At 41.6% G+C, this 17,500-nt stretch overlaps 3 protein-coding genes across 9 annotated transcripts in view; 1 reads left to right on the top strand and 2 right to left on the bottom strand.

The window, feature by feature from the left end:
• Window positions 1–4,228, bottom strand: part of LOC138044720 (SH3 domain-containing protein Dlish-like) — a 4,652-nt gene extending 424 nt beyond the window's left edge. Inside the window, exons 1-3 of the mRNA XM_068891155.1 lie at window positions 4,088–4,228; window positions 3,170–3,916; window positions 1–561 (exon numbers count right to left, since the gene is read on the bottom strand). The exon at window positions 1–561 is cut by the window's left edge and continues 424 nt beyond it. Coding sequence (XP_068747256.1) covers window positions 197–561; window positions 3,170–3,916; window positions 4,088–4,130 — 1,155 coding nt within the window. The 5' untranslated portion in view covers window positions 4,131–4,228 and the 3' untranslated portion in view covers window positions 1–196. The remainder of the gene's footprint in view (window positions 562–3,169; window positions 3,917–4,087) is intronic.
• A 1,353-nt stretch (window positions 4,229–5,581) lies between these two features.
• On the top strand, window positions 5,582–9,404 carry LOC138046913 (protein-glucosylgalactosylhydroxylysine glucosidase-like). Its single transcript, XM_068893533.1, has 3 exons — window positions 5,582–6,640; window positions 7,380–7,585; window positions 8,138–9,404. The coding sequence occupies exons 1-3, from the start codon at window positions 5,757–5,759 to the stop codon at window positions 9,181–9,183; spliced, it is 2,136 nt and encodes a 711-aa protein (XP_068749634.1). The 5' UTR covers window positions 5,582–5,756; the 3' UTR covers window positions 9,184–9,404.
• Window positions 9,405–11,784: 2,380 nt separating this feature from the next.
• LOC138046911 (RIMS-binding protein 2-like) overlaps window positions 11,785–17,500 on the bottom strand; it is a 52,055-nt gene continuing 46,339 nt past the window's right edge. For 6 of the 7 annotated variants that reach the window (XM_068893527.1, XM_068893528.1, XM_068893529.1 and 3 more), the window contains 2 exons: window positions 16,891–16,992; window positions 11,785–13,937 (listed from right to left, as the gene is read on the bottom strand). In XM_068893527.1, the coding sequence (XP_068749628.1) occupies window positions 13,770–13,937; window positions 16,891–16,992 (270 nt within the window). In that variant the 3' untranslated portion in view covers window positions 11,785–13,769. The remainder of the gene's footprint in view (window positions 13,938–16,890; window positions 16,993–17,500) is intronic. The other variant, XR_011131747.1, reaches the window with a different exon arrangement.

The raw sequence follows: 17,500 nt of genomic DNA, 5'->3' as shown, positions 1-17,500 counted from the left end.
GAACATTTCAACAACATTTGCCAACTACATTGTTGGCCGATATTATTAAAGTGTTTGTTATTCCATGATGGACAGACTAAACAGTACACACTGCCGACGTTTTTCGTACGACCAGTGTTGGCCAGTATAATACCTTGGGTCGCGCCCTCGACACGCCATGCCACCAATGTTGCCCAACATTAGTGCCGCGTATCTTTCATATATCTGTCACCACAGGCTCTTTCACGCGATCGTCAGGAATAAATCCAGATTTCTTGCTTGTAGGGGAATACGCCCAGATCCAGCCAGGCACAATTTGATCTTTGAGATTAGCATAAATGTATTCCCCAGGTCGAACAGTTAAATCGTCGAAGGCTTTGCTATCAAAGTTTTCAAGCACTATTAACCGTGATCCTTTGAGCGAATAAGTCCTGTCGGTCGACAGCGATGACGTCACGTCTGTGTAAGACGACGTAGATTTCCCGCCGGTTGAACACGAACTTGTTGGTGTGACGTCAGAAGAGTTCATGTCGGTCGAGTTTTGAGCCATAACAGTTGATAGGGATAACCGCTGAATACAAGCTGTGAAACCAATGAGAATTAATGGACAATGAGAGTGGAATTTCCAAAAAATCTTAAGGACGGTGCCTACTAATTAAAAGGCATTTTTACGTGGTTTATAAATACGAGAGAAAAGGAGATTTTAACAAGTGTTATTGAAATCCAAAATGAAACTTGAGGTAACCACGCATGGCGTTCTTTTCCAAATTAAAGCTTAATTACCTCTGAAAAATGCATGGTTACCTCTCAATTTTATTTTTGGATACCAAGAGCACCTGCTAAGTTCTTATTTCTTCGCATAGTTTTAAACCGCTCAAAGATATCCCTGTATTAGTAAGAACCACCCATAGGAAACCCGAGTATCTCGAAATGCGTAGAACATATGCGCAATGACAACAGTAGGAACCGTCCTTAATTAAACATAAATCTCTTCAGCATTGCATCTGGTGCATGCGCTATCAACAGGAAGCTTAACCAACGACGACGTTTACGGCAACAACAAGGCCACAAAGCGAGAATGTCATTGGTTAACAAAGGAAAAATAATCGCGCTGCTGCAAGCGTGCGGAACGCATTGCAGTGCCTTTCTTTGCCTTACTTCACAAAATAACAACGTGAAATCACCAAATTTTAGCGGTTTGACGACAACGCCATCCTTGATACAACAACGTTCCGTCTTTAAGAAACCGTAGCCATCTAGTCACACGATAGTTCGTACGTATTGTATACAACGTGAGCAAGATAGATTAATCGCAAAATACTTACAATAGCACCTAGTTAAAATTTACAGTGCCGTTTTCGTTGAGGTTGCCGTTGTCCTTGCTTTAAACTCCCAAATGTCACGTTATAGTGATGGTGGAGTGAAATCATTGAAAGCCTCCTGATAAAGTGGGAGGCACGGTGGCCTCATGGCAGGACCCATGACCCGGAGCCAACAACTCTACTGTGTTCGTGTAACGGCGTTTTCACAGACCGATTTATTTTTAGATTGAATTTCCCGCGAATGAGACTCCCACAGGAGCCCGATGACCAATTACAAGAAATTAAGCTGACGTCATAGGGTCACCGAACCGGAAATGCCTTTGTTTTTTTACCTAATTCGCGGGAAGGGCTAGTCTAAAAATAAACCTAACGCCGTTTCACAGACGCTGTATGGAAGTTGCACGCTCCAGATGGGCTCTTGCTCATGGTCAGTGTGCTTGGGTCCTTCCTGGGAACGTCGTGTTGTGTTCTTGGCCAAGACACTTTACTCTCACGATGCCTCTCTCCACCCAGGTGTATAAATGGGTACCGGCGAATCTAATGCTGGGGGTAACCATGCGATGGACTAGGATCCCATCCAGGGAGGAGTAGAAATACTCCTAGTCGCTTCGTGCTAATGAAACCAGGGATAAGTGCCGGCCTGGTGGGCCTTCTGGCTTGTAAGCAGAGACTTTATTTTTCCTGCTGATAAAGCCAATAAGCACATTCGGACTTTTTTTTTTTCAGATATTCAAGGAGGCAGTGTTGCCCAGCCCTAGTGGTTAGGGCGCTTGCCTTGAGATTCCGCGGGGTCCCCGGGTTCAAGAAAACCGCTGACCATTGATTGAATTCCTTCCTGGTAGTCCCTGGTTCAACTTCTCAGCTGCACTTGCAAATAGCCAACTAGCTTGCCTCCGGCCAGTTGGGGTTCTTAACAGTTGTTGTTAAATGTTCTGTTCTGTTGTGATTGTGCGTTGGCCCGGAAAAGCCCCTATGGCGGGAGGTTGAGGGGGGGGGGGGGGGGGGAGAACCAATTATGTATGTTCCCGAGTGACCATTTAGCATTTACTGTCTCCTCTTCAGTTGCGGGAATGCTCCATTTACACCCGCAATTTCCGTCCTGCCAGTATAGTAAGACAGTTGCCACCTGAACGTAGTTTAATGGCCTGCAATCCGTGCCGAAAATAGGTTTTAATTAATCAAAGTGAAGTGACTATTTTAAGCTTACGTTTTGGCCAGGAAACAACTCACGTTTCTTTGTCGAATTCCTCAATATACGGTCATCCCTACCATTAATTATAAATGCACCCACCCTATTAGTGTCCCTTCTAATGTTGCAGCCCACGCCAAACGTTTGTGACACAGTGTTTTGCAACTATGTCTGGTTGGGGAAGAAAAACAAAATCCAATTCTCACGCCATTTATCTGATTTAAAGTAAAAATGTCGCCAGCTTGGTAAACCAGACTCAAAAATGCAATAAGGATTTCCATCGGCACAAGTACTCTCTCTTTTCAAGTTTTAGGAGAACGTCTAAGTTTGGGACTGAACTTTCCTAGTTTTTTGCGATTTGAGCCCGAAAACGTTCTCAACATATTCTTAAGATTGTGTGGTATAGTAAGTTCTTCAGTGTATCATCCAGCAAAGAAAACCACCTTGCACTGATTTATACCTTTAAGATGATCTTCGTCGACATTATATCAGCAACATGGAAAGTTTCTTATTCTCAGTTTGCTCGGGGATCCCAAAGTTAACCCATATCTTAAATAGACAGTCCTATCAGTTTTCCCTTCTTCTTATCATTTTGTTTCGCATTCTTTATTCACTTCACTCATTCGAAAGCCCGGGTTCGAAAGCAGCGAAGAAAATTGCTGTTGAGCGCTATATTTACCTTCACACACGTGTGATACAACAAACGTTCGTGGCACGAAGCCCTCTTCGCCATCTTCCGTTGAAATCCATACCCAATCTTCGTCCTGATCATTTAAAAGCACAACGAATTCCCCACGAGAAACGCTCACGTCATTTTCATCATGAGCTTTGTAGTCAAAAAGTACTGTCAACTGCGGACCACAAGCTCGCTTTGGAAAGTAACTCACTAAATTGGTTTCGGGTTTTTCTGTCCTCGTAAAGTGAAGTTTATCGTGGATCATCGTTTTTTCACCGGTTCCATCGTCGCTTTCCTCGAAGCTATCTTCGTAGCCCGAAGTGCTAGATTTAGAATTGGAATCTGTTGATGTGTTAGCGATGGAGCAATAACAGAAAGGGATAAACCCTTCGTTACCTGACGAATCCACGACATAGACCCAGTCATTTTGCTGGTAAAGAAGCTTTACACAATTCCCCTTGCGTACCTTAAGTTCTTCATCGTCAACTGGTTCATAAGTCTGCGTTACTTTCACACGAATATTTGCTGGTTTTTCCAAGGAAGCCATTCGAATTTTTTCCTCAATAAGCGTGTCGTGTATGAATCTAGACTCATTTATTCTGACGGTTCGCTTTCCTTGTTTGTGCCTTGTTGTCGACCCAATTTTCATCGCAGATTTTGTAATTGCTAAAGGTTTTGTTCCATTTTCTTCTAAAGAAGTCGATGGCCGATAGACGTCGGGTGGATGATAAGGTCTCTTCTCTTGCAACGCTAACAGAAATTAAAGCACGAGGTAATACACTTCAGATCTTAAGTGAAATTGTGCGAACAATAACGCTACAAAAACACTGTGATGTTAACGTTAAGAAGTGAATTCGATGTTCGGTTAATGATTTCTTTTACTACAACAAATGGCGATAAGCATATTGGCTAAAAGCTTACCTTTCTTTTTAAGTGATAGCTGAGAAGGGCAAAGAAAGGCCATGTCGTTGTTTTCGTACAAAACATTACACCTCTTTGCTACTAAAATCCATGACGAAGGGACAGTGGAAAGTTTGTTTGTTTAATTGCGCGACGCGGAAAATCAATAAATTTTAGGGCGAAGACAAAAAAATCTGCATCTCTGCGTCACTCACTCCAGGTTCAAATTAACCGAAAATAGCTCATTGTAACGAGCAAACGATTTGTTTACATTTCTCGCTCTTACAGGCCAATCGTCCAATAGCAGGTAATCCTTGATTTATGAAAACCACAGTTTTGACGAGAACTATTTAACTAAGGAACAATACAAATGAAAAACTTCAGCAGGCCGGAAGAGGCAGCCGGTTTTGTCAGTATTAGTTTCTCTTGTAACTTCAATAGACAATTGTGTCGGGCGTTCTCGAATGAGAAATGTCACAAGTTGCAAAACCGAAGAGTAAACAAAATTGGCAATGATCTTGAATTGAACATCCGGTTGACAAAATTCTTATAACTTAAGGAATGCACTCTTGAACGTCTTTTCTTATTGTCTCATTTATTATTAAGTTTTCAACAATATCCTAAGTCATTCTCGTTTCGTTTCCATTGAGCTAGGATCATTCTGCTCTGAAATTGATTGACCTAACATTTGGAAAGCGACACCAAAAAAAAAAAGAAATGAGAACATTTAATTTCTATATGTAGATTCGCAGGGGCATAGGCGGGGGGGGGGGGGGGGGGGGTGGGGGTTGTGGGGATTCTTTGGCTGAGCGGATGACTGCACGGAATTTTGCTATGATATTTTCTTTTACAAAATATCCGGTGGAGAATTCAGGAAATCGCAATTGCGTATCCGAATGCTCCGGGGGGGGAGGGGTGGATTGACATGTCCCCTATTCCCATTTGCTTGAAAACAGGCAATTAGTATAGGTAATCACATGAGGCCGAACACTATTAAGGATTAATTGCACGAGTGTTTTGGAAATTTTCCAAAATTGCCCGAGTCGCGAAGCGACGAGGGCAATTTGGAAAATTTCCAAAACACAAGTGCAATTAATCCTTAATAGTACGAGGACTCATGTGATTACTTGTTTATCAATAAAGGGCAAAATTACTCTTGATTACCAAAAATGCCCTCGATTAAGAAAGAATGCCCTCTGTCTCAGCCAATCAGTGCTGAGTAATTTTGCCCTTTATTGATAAGGTTTGAAATAAGCCCAAGTACGTATTGAAGACAAGAGAGTGAAGCGACTGTCCACCATCTTGATTTCGAAAAGTTCCGTTTTCGTCCGCCCACACGTACGCGCGAAATTCAGCGTTTTCTAAAAGTTCCACTCTGGAGAGCATTTTTGAATAGTTCCGTTTTCATTGATCGTTTTCATCGGATAAGTGTGGACGGGGCGTCTTTTCCTTATAGTTCAACTGGTCACCCCCCGGGAACCGAGGTTCACTATTTCGTGCCCAGTCCCCTGTCCGGAAAACCATGGGAACAGCGAGACGACCTGAAGTCACGCGCAAGGAGATTCGCAAATTGGGGAAGCGAAAGCATCGCGAAACAGCTTTTCCCTTCCCTTCAAACCTTCTTCCTCGTGATCACCGCTTTGAGAAAAATAACTGAAAGGGTCACAAAAGGAGGCATTAACATGGTAAAATGGCATCTGTTTTGGCAGCGGTAGGTTTGGCTGTGGCTGTGGCTGTTTTTTCCTTCGGTCACGTTGTGGTTGCAGCCCCAAACTCAACAAACTTTGAATCTTCAGCTCTTCCCTCTGATCCAAGGTTAAATCCAAGTGTGGGAAACGGATACTTAGCCACAACAGTTTTTAGCGACACAGTGTATGTTTCTGGGATTTATAACGGACGCAGCACTAAAACTCCAAGTCACCGAGCGAGAATTCCCTCGACTTCTGCCATTGTTCTGTGCACCAATCTCAGCTCCAACGCGACAGAAAAAATCTTTAGCTTGAATGTCGAACAAGGAGTGTTTTACCACCGGTTCCTGGCGGAAAATTTCTCGTTGGAGCAGCGAATTTATGCTCATCGTGTCTATAAGCATTTGCTTGTCACGGAAGTCGCTTTGAAGAACACTTTGCGTGACCCAGTTCGTTTAAACTTGACAAATGCGTTTGGGCCCCCAAGTGCTGACATTGAATTTGAAAGAGTGGAATTGCCACGAAGTTCTGGGCATGACGCTAAAATAAATGCAATGTCGGGCTATATCAGAATAACCGAGGAACCTGACAGTGCAAAGTTAGGTGTAGCTGTCGTGTGGGGTGATATTCCTTCTCAAGTGGTAATCCGATCTTCTCCTGAACCACAAATTCTGTATTTCATCACGGCGATTGCCACCAGTTTGGACGCAAAAGATTTCGTGACTCGCGCCCATGAAGCTTACAGCGTAGCGTCACAGAAACCGGAAATGCTGATAGCAAGTCACGTGAAAGCTTGGAAAGAACTGTGGGACGCTGGTCGGATTGAGGTGGATGGTGATCTTAACTTGGCTCAGACAATTTCCGGTAGCCTATATTACACTCTAAGGTGAGTGCACGAAAATCTCCAATTCTTCCAAAACAGAAAACATGTGTTTAAATTAATGCGTCTGTACCAACATTTCAACAGACTTAACTGAATCAGGAGCCCATCTGGAGCCTGCAACTTCCATACAGCGTCTGTGAAACGGCGTTTTCACAAGTAGGTTTATTTTAGACTAGCCCTTCCCGCTAATTAGGTCAAAAAACAAAGGCAGTTCCGGTTCGGTGGCCCTATGATGTCAGCTTAATTTCTTGTAATTGGTCATCGGGCTCCTGTGGGAGTCTCATTCGCGGGAAATTTAATCTAAAAATAAATCGGTCTGTGAAAACGCCGTTACACGAACACAGTTGAGTTGTAGGCTCCGGGTCATGGGTTCCTGACTGAATAGAGTGTAATGAGAAGTGCTAGTTTTGTACCCCATATGAACCATGTGAGCGTTAGACCTACTAATGGAAATGGGTCCACACAAGGACAGAGAAAAACTCTGACTAGGGTGGGAATTGAGCCCACGACCTTCGGGTTAGATCACTGCTGCTCTACCGACTGAGCTACAGGGTCAGACGGGAGCAGGCCGTGGGAACTGAAGATGTTTAACTCACAGCAATGAACAAGTACAAGTACAAGAAATTTGATTTACGTTAATTTGTTGATTTCAGTTTACAGTGTTCCCAATTAGCGCTCCAGCGCTAGAAGACTAAATATTTAATTAAAGTTCCTTTCCTTTCCTATTGATTCACTTCAATAGCTCCCTTCGTTCCTCTCGGGTGTTCGGCCTCAGTCCTGGAGGCTTGGCCACTAATGGTTACAACGGTCACGTGTTCTGGGACCAGGAGACCTGGATGTTCCCGCCATTAGTCTTGCTGCATCAGGATTTGGCGCGGACCTGCCTTTCCTATAGATTTGAGAGGCTCCAGGCCGCAAAAGAGAAATCCAAAAAATATGGCTTCAAAGGTAAGTGAAACGCTGTATGGGCGCTCTCTATGCAACAAAAATGCCAGTGACCCTTCCATTTGACTTGCAACTGAAATTTCCGAAAACTTTGGCTGAATGAAAAGCGCCCTATAAGAAAGCCTAGGCTTTTGCTGATACTGGAATGACACCTTTGCCTTTCCGACCAATAGAAATGTATTCGTAGTAACTTTATAGCCGACCTGAGCGTTTGGGCAGAATCAATCGCCTTAAAAAGGTTTCTGAAAAACTGAAGGACTTTCCGCGACTTTTTAACACAATTTCACTGATTTTCAGGACCTTCAATTGGTCATGAATAATCATCGATTCACAAAATTGTCAAAAATTACCCCTGCTAATGAAACAACTGTGAAGATCTTTGCTGCCCTCCTTCTCTTCACTGACTAAAAAAATCCCACCCAATTCAATTTTCATTACTTCCCATGGCCCACTTGCTAACTGATTTCCTAAAGTTTAATTACATCTTTTCATTCGTTCTTATTCTTGTGAGTCAATTCTACTTGCAATTCTCATTATTCATTACCTCTTATTAAGGTGCCATGTTTCCATGGGAAAGCGCCCTAACGGGTTTAGAAGTCTGCCCGGGTGAAATCTATTCCGACTTCGAGCAGCACATCGTTGGAGACATTGCATTTGCCGTTAAACAACTGTGGGCTGCATCCGGGGATCAGCATTGGCTTGAAAACGAGGCATTTCCGCTCATCAAAGCCACTGCGGAATTCTGGGTCAGTCGTGCCGTGTATAACGATTCTCAGAAAGCTTACGTGATTTGCAACGTCATGCCACCGGACGAATACGCAGAGGTCGTGAACAATTCAGCGTATACGAACACGATCGCAAAGTTGAATCTCGAATTCGCCTACGAAGTTTTGCCGAACGCTTCCGATAGTTGGAAAACGATCGCGGAGAATATGTACGTCCCGTTTGACGTCACAAATAACTATCATCCGGAATACGATGGGTATCAAGGAGGAGAAGTCAAACAAGCTGATGTCATTCTGCTTGGATTTCCGTTAATGGCGAATATGAGTTTGAATGTTCGACGGAGTGATTTGCGTTTTTACGAACCCAGGACAAACCCACGAGGTCCTGCGATGACTAAATCGATGTTTGCTATTGGTTGGTTGGATGTCGGTGACTACGCACGCGCAGAGAGTTCGTTCAATGAAAGCTTTGTTAACGCCAAAGCGCCGTTTATGGTTTGGACCGAGGAAGCTGATGGTGGGGGAGCGGTAAACTTTATCACCGGCGCTGGAGGGTTTCTTCAATCGTTGTTATATGGTTACGGCGGAATGCGAATCCATGGCCAGAGCCAACTGCTATTCAACCCCAGGCTTCCTCCGGGAGCCACTCAAATGAGGTTTAAAGGTGTAGATTACCATGGAAACATCATCGACTTTGCAATAGGGAGGTCCGAGTCCGAGCTTCTCGTTCAGTCTCGGGCCCAATCCGCCCCTTTCCTTCAACTGGTAATTTTAAGTACTGGAAATAAGTATCGTTTGGAGACTGGAATCAAAGTAGGTATTTCAAACGAACTAGTCGTTATCGAAGAGATCGCCGACTATTTTGTAAACGCCTGATCAAATCTTCTCGAACAATTTTCTTACTTAATTAATTCCTCACCAGAACACCAATAATTAGAAACATTTGTTTTTTTTTTTTAACACGGCTTAAAAACCCTCACTCCGGAGTGGAATACTTAAAGCATTGTTTCGACGCAATTTGTTTTAAATTTGTTTTAATTTTATAGAGCTACGAAGTCCGTCCGCAGAAACATTAAAGGAAACCCGCTTTAATCCCATTGTTTGATGCAATCAACTCATACCTCGATGGAATTTGATCTTCTGGGTGAAAGTAGTCCTGAGGACTGTTAGCATACTGACGTTTGCAATCAAGTCAATTTATAAAATAGTTTTATTTAAAAACGTCTATAAATACGTCAGAAAACCCAGTAATATATTATTTAACATTAGTTTAACACTTTTCTAATATGTTTCCTTTACAATATATTTATAACTCTGAAGTAAGGAATATCACGTACAAAACACGACACGCAGTAACAGTCTGTGCAAACTCGTGGGTGAGCGCTTCTAATCGGTATTCATATATTCACAATGACACGACACCGGAAGAATGGGCCCTTTGCAGCTGGCGATCACAAGGACCCACAAGGTACAGAACCCGCCACACTAGAGAGGAAATTGCGCACTGAGACATCTAAAACCAAAGACAATTTAAATTAAGTTGCTTTGTTTTAGATGTCCCAGTGCACAATTTGCTCTCCAGTATCGCGGTTTTTGTACAACGTGATCGCCAGCTGCAAAGGGCCAATCAACATATTTTGTTCTTGGGCCATCGAAGTTTGATCAAAAATAAGACACAAACAGCAGTGATAAACATATTGAACTTGTTCATTTTGATTATGACTTGACGTTTCGTATGTGCTCTACATACATTTTCAAAAGTAACCGTTGAAATTTAAAACAGCTATTTATATATAACAAAGCGGATGAGGGGACTGGAACCTAGATTAAGCAAATACTTAACAGTAAAATAATAATAATAATAATAATAATAATAATAATAATAATAATAATAATAATAATAAAAACAGAAAAGATTAATAAAGCATCAGCTTTTCACTTCCGACGTTGAAAGCTGGCTCAAGTTCTTGAGTAAAGAAGGTCTAAAGAAGGTTCTTTATTGAACTTGAGCCAGCTTTCAACGTCAACGTCGGAAGTGAAAAGCTGATGCTTTGTTAATCTTTTCTGTTATTAATATTATTATTATTATTATTATTATTACTATTATTATACTAATAAGTATTTGCTTAATCTAAGTTTCAGTCCCCTCATCCGCTTTGTTATATATAAGTAGCTGTTTTAAATTTCAACAGTTACTTTTGAAAAGGTATGTACATGTAGAGCACATACGAAACGTCAAGTCATAATCAAAATGAACAAGTTCAATATGTTTATCACTGCTGTTTGTGTCTTATTTTTGGCCAATCAACATATTCAAGTGAAGAAACACTAACCCTAACCTGAGCATGCGTAACCGCACCAGAAGCGCCTGAGAGCTCGAGAAAAGACCATTTTCAATTCTCACGGCTGGACTGGATCTAGCATGAAACGGAAGCGAATGTGGGCAAATTAATTTGTGTATGAAAAGATCTGCCCGCATTAGCCTCCATTTTATGCTAGACCCAGTCCAGCCTTGAGAATTCGAAAACGGTCTATTGGGTAACGATGTATGTTCACGTGTTAATGAGAAATACCAGTGTGGCCTCTCCGAAGAATACCATGATGTTAGTAATTTTCACCTTTCGTCATCACGTTGGTTGACCAAAAAAAGAAAAAAATCCTCCTCCTCCTCCTTTTTGTTCGTCTACCAGCAATTATGGATTTCACCTTCAATATCTCCGTCTCTATGTATTAGTTGGAAACCAACTAATGGGGTACGAAAGTTGCACGATGACAACAATTCACTGCCAAAAAAAGGATAAGGAAATCAAGGAAGCATTCTGTAGGACTATCGCGGAATACAAAATTCACAAATCCTTTTCTTTTGGGAAACTCGACCAAAAAAGTCATCCTGTTCATCTTGCTCTCGGTAACAGAATGTACGTTAGGTCCAGGCCAATTTCGTGCGCTGATTTTTAATCCACACGCGCGAAAACTAGGCGCTGGAAAAGAATAACTCAAGAACAAGCCTTTCCTAAACTAAGTAGAACCAGAAACCCATAAGGGTTGAAACGTGTAAAGGCCCCTTGTGTGCTGGGAAACAAGCTTCTGAATATTCAATTTGCTAAGTACCATATTTGGAACCACAAGAGCGAGGGGTTTCCAAATATGGTACTTAGCACTGAAACATTCAGCCAATCAGTTCGCACTGAATATTCGGAAGCTGTGAAAGCGCGTTACACGTTTCAACCCTTACGGGTTTCTGGTAGAACATTGTACAATATCAAGCATAGATGGTTGTTACAATTATTATGCAATTTCGATAATGGGACACGAACGTGTGTACTGCACGTTCCAGATCTAAACAGATCTTAACTCCCCCGTGCCACTAACATTGTGCGACTTGACCAGCTTGTTGAACATTATGGTATGTTCCGCGGAAAGGCCATCATACAAAACTATGTAATTACGCGGACAAAGCATCACCGAGACTTGTCACGAGAGTAACAAAGTAAATAATTTTACATGCCAACACCCGAAACTTCGCGACTGATAAATTATAGTCTTTAACACTTCTGCCATATTTACACTTACGCCGAAACGTTTACAGAGTAAAATATCTATCTCAGATAAAAGATCCTGATTCAATTTTCTGAAAGCTACAAAACTAGATTTCCTTCATTGACATGGACACTATACAACCTATTTCCGCCTATTAATTTCAATAAGAATAGTAATAAGTTCTGCACAACAGCCAGCCGCTGTTTCGGAAAATGCGCCAGCGCACATATCTCGGGCCCGAGTAAGCGACGAAAATCGCGCCTCGAACAACGTCAAACGCCAAGTGATTTGAGGGCCTCCACAAACGAGGCAAACTGTAATCGATAACTCTTTAGTGAATCAAGTTATCGACTACAATCAGCGAAACAAAATAGTCGACAACAAAGTAGTTTCACTTTACTTTAGTTGTCGATGACACACGAGACCGTTTTGTTATCGACAACTCTCTTTTTTCCCGTCTGTGCGCAAGTTATCGATTTCTAAAGTCTACTCCGCAGCGACGCAAACGCTTTTTAGAGTCAGCGGTTCTTCATTTCTTGTCGCTATTTTCCCAGGCTCTGGCAAAACGTACCGGTTATCAACAACTTAACTTTTCGTATGTGGACACTAACAGTTGCCGACGGGAAATATTCGTCGATAACAACTTGCCTCGTTTGTGGAGGCCCTTGATTAACCTTTTAGACCAATCTTGACAGGTGTCCAGAGAGGATGAGGTAAGAGAACGGATCCTCCATAAATGGGCCTCTTCCAATGATAGTTCTTTAAAATCTTATTTAGCTACGCAGCTTTTTTTTTTTTAGAGAGGCACCTGATTGGTCGGTTGTAACGACGCAATAAAATTTTTCAATATGCACGGCATTGGGAACGAAAACTTAAAATAGCTTTGCGAGAGTAATGAGGCAGGGGGATCCGTTCTTTTGCCTCGTCCTCTCTTGCAGATGTTCAAAACCAGAAACATTCACATTAAATTTCACATTAAATCCAAACGATAAAAGAGAAACTGAAAAGCAAACAATACGCAACTCACATAGCAGCGAATGTAGTCCACGAAACGCATGTAAGAACTTAATAAATATGAAAATCAATCATAAATGATCAACACTTAAATTTAAAATACCTTTTTTACACTCAGTTTGCCACGGAAGTCGTTTCTATCCCAAGGGATTTGAGTTATATATAAAAACGATCTGGAAAAACGGCTTCTTTGAGAAGCTGGCATATGGTACGTATGTAAAATGATAACTTATTTTAAAATTCACTAAAAGCGCATTGTTTTTACATTTAGCACCTCACCCCACCTCCCCTCTCCCCCCCCCAATACAGATGACGACTGCACAGCAAGAGTGGTTGGAGTTCCTCTTTAAGTCAGTTGTCAGTCGTGAAAATTTAAGAAGAGAGTGTCTTTTTAGAGTCGGTAAAAGATTGTTTTCAAAATAATGTCTTTTTTTGGCGATTTTTTAAGCGCCCGGAAAGTTGAAGGGTCAAATCCTCTAAACTGTAATGTTAAAAGTTTGGTAAAACGTCGATCGCTCCTTTCAAAGCGGTGGACAGCTCATCCTAACTTTATTAAAAAATTACTGTGCGACCGACCGCATATGTGCTACCTCTTCAATCCCCTTTTCAAGCAAATGAGAAAACTCCATTTCCGGTTTCGTCCACCTTTTTGTCGCCGTCAATCATATTAGTGGTGACACTTCACAGGCCGTTACTGGACAAAGTGGATCTAATCCCGCTCATTACTGAACTTGATCTGACCCTTTGGTGTGTTCCGATAGAGTCCCTGATAGCAGTGACAAGCCGTTGGTTGAAAAATAGCTTTTGGAGACCGGTATTCACTAACACGTAGTCGTGCTGTTTACATGCAAAATACCACTCAGTCCGGGAAGGGCGTACCACGAGGCGCTTCGAAGCCATTAGCAGTGTCACCTCTTGGAATTCTGCGAATTATGACTCTTGGCAATCTTCTTGAACATCTGTTTTCCCTTAGAAAAGATACCTTTCTTCTTCTTGGGCGTGTCCTCACTGGGCGTCACGTGATTCGTGCCGCCGTTGATGTTTCTGTACTTCTCGGCAGACGCCAGAGGAGATTCCTAGCGAGATAACAACAAAGTGACATCTTTTGCTAGTCATTCAAGATAATTGGGTTTCTGGATTGAAAATCGAATCATAATTGTAAGATTATTACGCGCGCTGTGATTGGTTACTTTAGCGGGCTGTATTCTGCAGTATGACTCACTTCCTCTCATAGTTTGCTTCCTGGCTCAATGTGCATTTCAAGAGACAAAAAAAAAAAGTAAACACGTTTTCGCTACGGCAACGACACAAAACAAGAATATTCTGGTTTAAAAAAAAAGGAAATATAATAGTTCTGCACACATTTTATTGCATTTCAATACCGTGCTGCACTAAAAAACAACGTGAAATCACCAAATTTTAGGTTTTGACGACAACACGACCATACAACAACGAACCATTCATTTTCTAACTTCACTCTAAAACGGTTAGTACCCATCCAGTTACAGGATAGTTCGCTCGCGTTGTACCCCCTGAACAAGTTATATTAGACGAGGCGTTTTCGCTGAGGTTGTCATTGTCCTTGCTTAAACTCACTTGCAAGTTACGGTACCTTGACTTTTTTCCCATTTCAGCCTATGATTCTTATGTTTTACGCCATCACGGCATAATAGAACTAACCGGCTGACTCAATGTTGTACCCAATTTGGAAATAACACGTTTTGTTCCAGGTATTTCCATATCATTTCAATATGAATGCTACATTATCATGCAAATACAACAAACAAAGAATCTTATTCCCGGGATATTGGAAGGATTGGAAGGAAGGAAGGAAGAAAGGAAGGAAGAAAGGAAGAAAGGAAGGAAGGAAGGATGGAAGGAAGAAAGGAAGGAGGGATGGAAGGAAGGAAGAAAGGAAGGAAGGAAGAAAGGAAGGAAGAAAGGAAGGAAGGAAGGAAGAAAGGAAGGAAGGAAGAAAGGAAGGAAGAAAGGAAGGAAGGAAGAAAGGAAGGAAGGAAGGAAGGAAGGAAGAAAGGAAGGAAGGAAGAAAGGAAGGAAGGAAGAAAGGAAGGAAGGAAGGAAGAAAGAAAGGAAGGAAGGAAGAAAGGAAGGAAGGAAGAAAGGAAGGAAGGAAGGAAGGAAGGAAGGAAGGAAGGAAGGAAGGAAGGAAGGAAGGAAGGAAAAAAGGAAGGAAGGATGGAAGAAAGGAAGGAAGGAAGGATGGAAGTGAGTAAGTAAGTAAGTACAATCATAGCAGTGAACAATGGTGCAGTAAATTGTGCAATATGACGTAATCAAAGCGCCAATAACGAAATATAAGTTAACCAGCTATTGATGCAGAGAATAACGGGATACAACGCAACCACCCACTGGCAAAACGAAAAACAGCACAAACAGACGCAATCTTCTAGGTTCAAATGAGTCTGAGGAATACGAAAATCAAAAGAATAGCTTCAAGATTTCCGAAGTTCGAAACAAGCCTCAAAAGTCAAGAAAGAATAACGAAAGTGATTTCAAAGTTCAAAACGACATGCATCATAAGCGAGGTAATCCGAACAACAAAAAGAATAACGTTCGTGACCTTTGATTTCGAGCTGAGGTGCTGATTGCGGGCAACACAATCAAATTAAACAATTCAAGTCATATTAACTGCTGGTTTTTGAGGAAATTGAGAGGACAAAGTCGAAGTACCTGATGGAAAAAGTTCTCGGAGGAGAGAGAACAATCATTAAAAACAACACATATACCCGGTAATTCCCAATATAAGACTACTCATAGACGCATTGGTGAAGAGCAGGTTCTTCCTTCACTACACAGAAAAAGGTATGCAGGATGATTATAGGATAATTAGAAAAGATCTTCTTGAAGGAAAATTATCATCATCTTCATGATAAGAAAGATAGTGTTAAATTATATGACAGCGAAGAAAGTGTAGATAAATACCAAAAAGCAAAACAGAAGGACGTCAACTGAGCGCAAGCAAATCCAGTCAGCACCACGCATTCAAGGGGGCCATTAGGCAATGACCTGTGTTGATCAATGACATTAACAGAATCAACGGAATGCAGTAAGACACTTCAATCAGTCTTCAAAAAATAGGCCATTTGCAGCTGGCGATCACATGGTACAAAAAACCGCCACACTGGAGAGCAAACTGCACACTGGGACATCTTAAACCAAACAACTTAATTTAAATTTCCTTTGTTTTAGATGTGCCAGTGCGCAAATTGCCCTCCAGGGCGGCGGTTTTTGTACCATGTGATCACTAGCTGCAAAAGGCCTCTTTGATGATACTTAGGTTTATTCTTTGTCATACATGTAGTCGTGACGATCACCGTCATTATCACTGAACAAAAAAAAAAGAATGGCACTTTCTCGTCAAGTAATCAGACAGTTAGTTACTGATTGACAGAACGCGCTCAACCGTATCAGAATACTTGCAGTTTATGACCCCCGTCTCACCGGCTCGTTTACAATACTTCAGTTTTGGATTGTAAGTACAGAACTTTCCCACTAAAATAACCAGCACAACTTATCAAGCCAATATCATACATTTCATTCGGCTTTTTTGTCCCAATAACTGCACTTCCAGTGGCAGGAGAACAGTCAACTATCGCAAGTAATAAATATCCCCTGGAAGGAGGAGAGAGCATCCCCATAGAAATATTCCATACCGATTTCCCAACCATTGGGTACATTCTCACCCCTGGGGATCGCACGCCTTATGCCAACGAACTCAAGTACATGGACTCACAAAATATCATAAAATCTGTAAATATATATAGATGTGAGAACACGTCACAACCCACAATCTCGTCATTCGCTCAAACAAAGAAGTAACGCCCGAAAGGCTTATCAAAATCTTCCAAGGAAGATCAATCTACTTTTATCAACTCAGTTCATGCTACCAAAGTTCAATACTTCAGACAGCCACCGACGCCGTAGTCCGCAGAGGAGAAGAATCTCGACGAAAGAACACGAAATTAAGGGAATTTAAACAGTGTAGAGAAATAAGAGTTTATTACTTACATAGCTGTCTTCATGAGCGGATCCTTGTCGGGTTTCAGATGGATCAGACAAATCTTCAAGAAAATTGGAGGGGACTAAACCTCGAATTCCACGTAATTCGCCCTATAGACAGACGAAAGAAAAAAAATCACTTGATGAATTCCTGAAAATGTCATAACACCCTATCATGAAGGATGTCAGTTGCGTTTGCAACCAGAGATAAAATGCATGGCTTGCAAACGCAATTTTGTTACAAGAAAATGATCAGGAAACCAACTGGTTCTGATTTTGAAGGTCTTAACATCACAGTAACTTAACTAGAAAGAAGTCACGAGACTGGCAGAAGCATAAAAGTTTACTTTGAAAAAACGGCAAGTTTGGTGCATGATATTTCTACTAATGTGGCTCCTTCTCTAATTCAGCAGCTTTTCATGAAAGTAGAAAATATGCATGGTTAAAGGCACGGATCGACCACCACAGGAAACTATTAGTAATTACGTCCAATGTTCCAGTATTGTAATTCAAAAATATTCGTTTCCGCGAGCCGGCACCTGTATTTAGAACACTTTATACATGTAATTACCACCAAAATTACGTCAATAAACTTATGTCAATAAAAGTAGATTTAAAA

The sequence above is a fragment of the Montipora capricornis genome, chromosome 4, assembly GCF_036669925.1.
Source record: "Montipora capricornis isolate CH-2021 chromosome 4, ASM3666992v2, whole genome shotgun sequence".
NCBI lineage: Eukaryota > Metazoa > Cnidaria > Anthozoa > Scleractinia > Acroporidae > Montipora > Montipora capricornis.
This window is presented reverse-complemented; position numbering and strand designations above follow the sequence as displayed.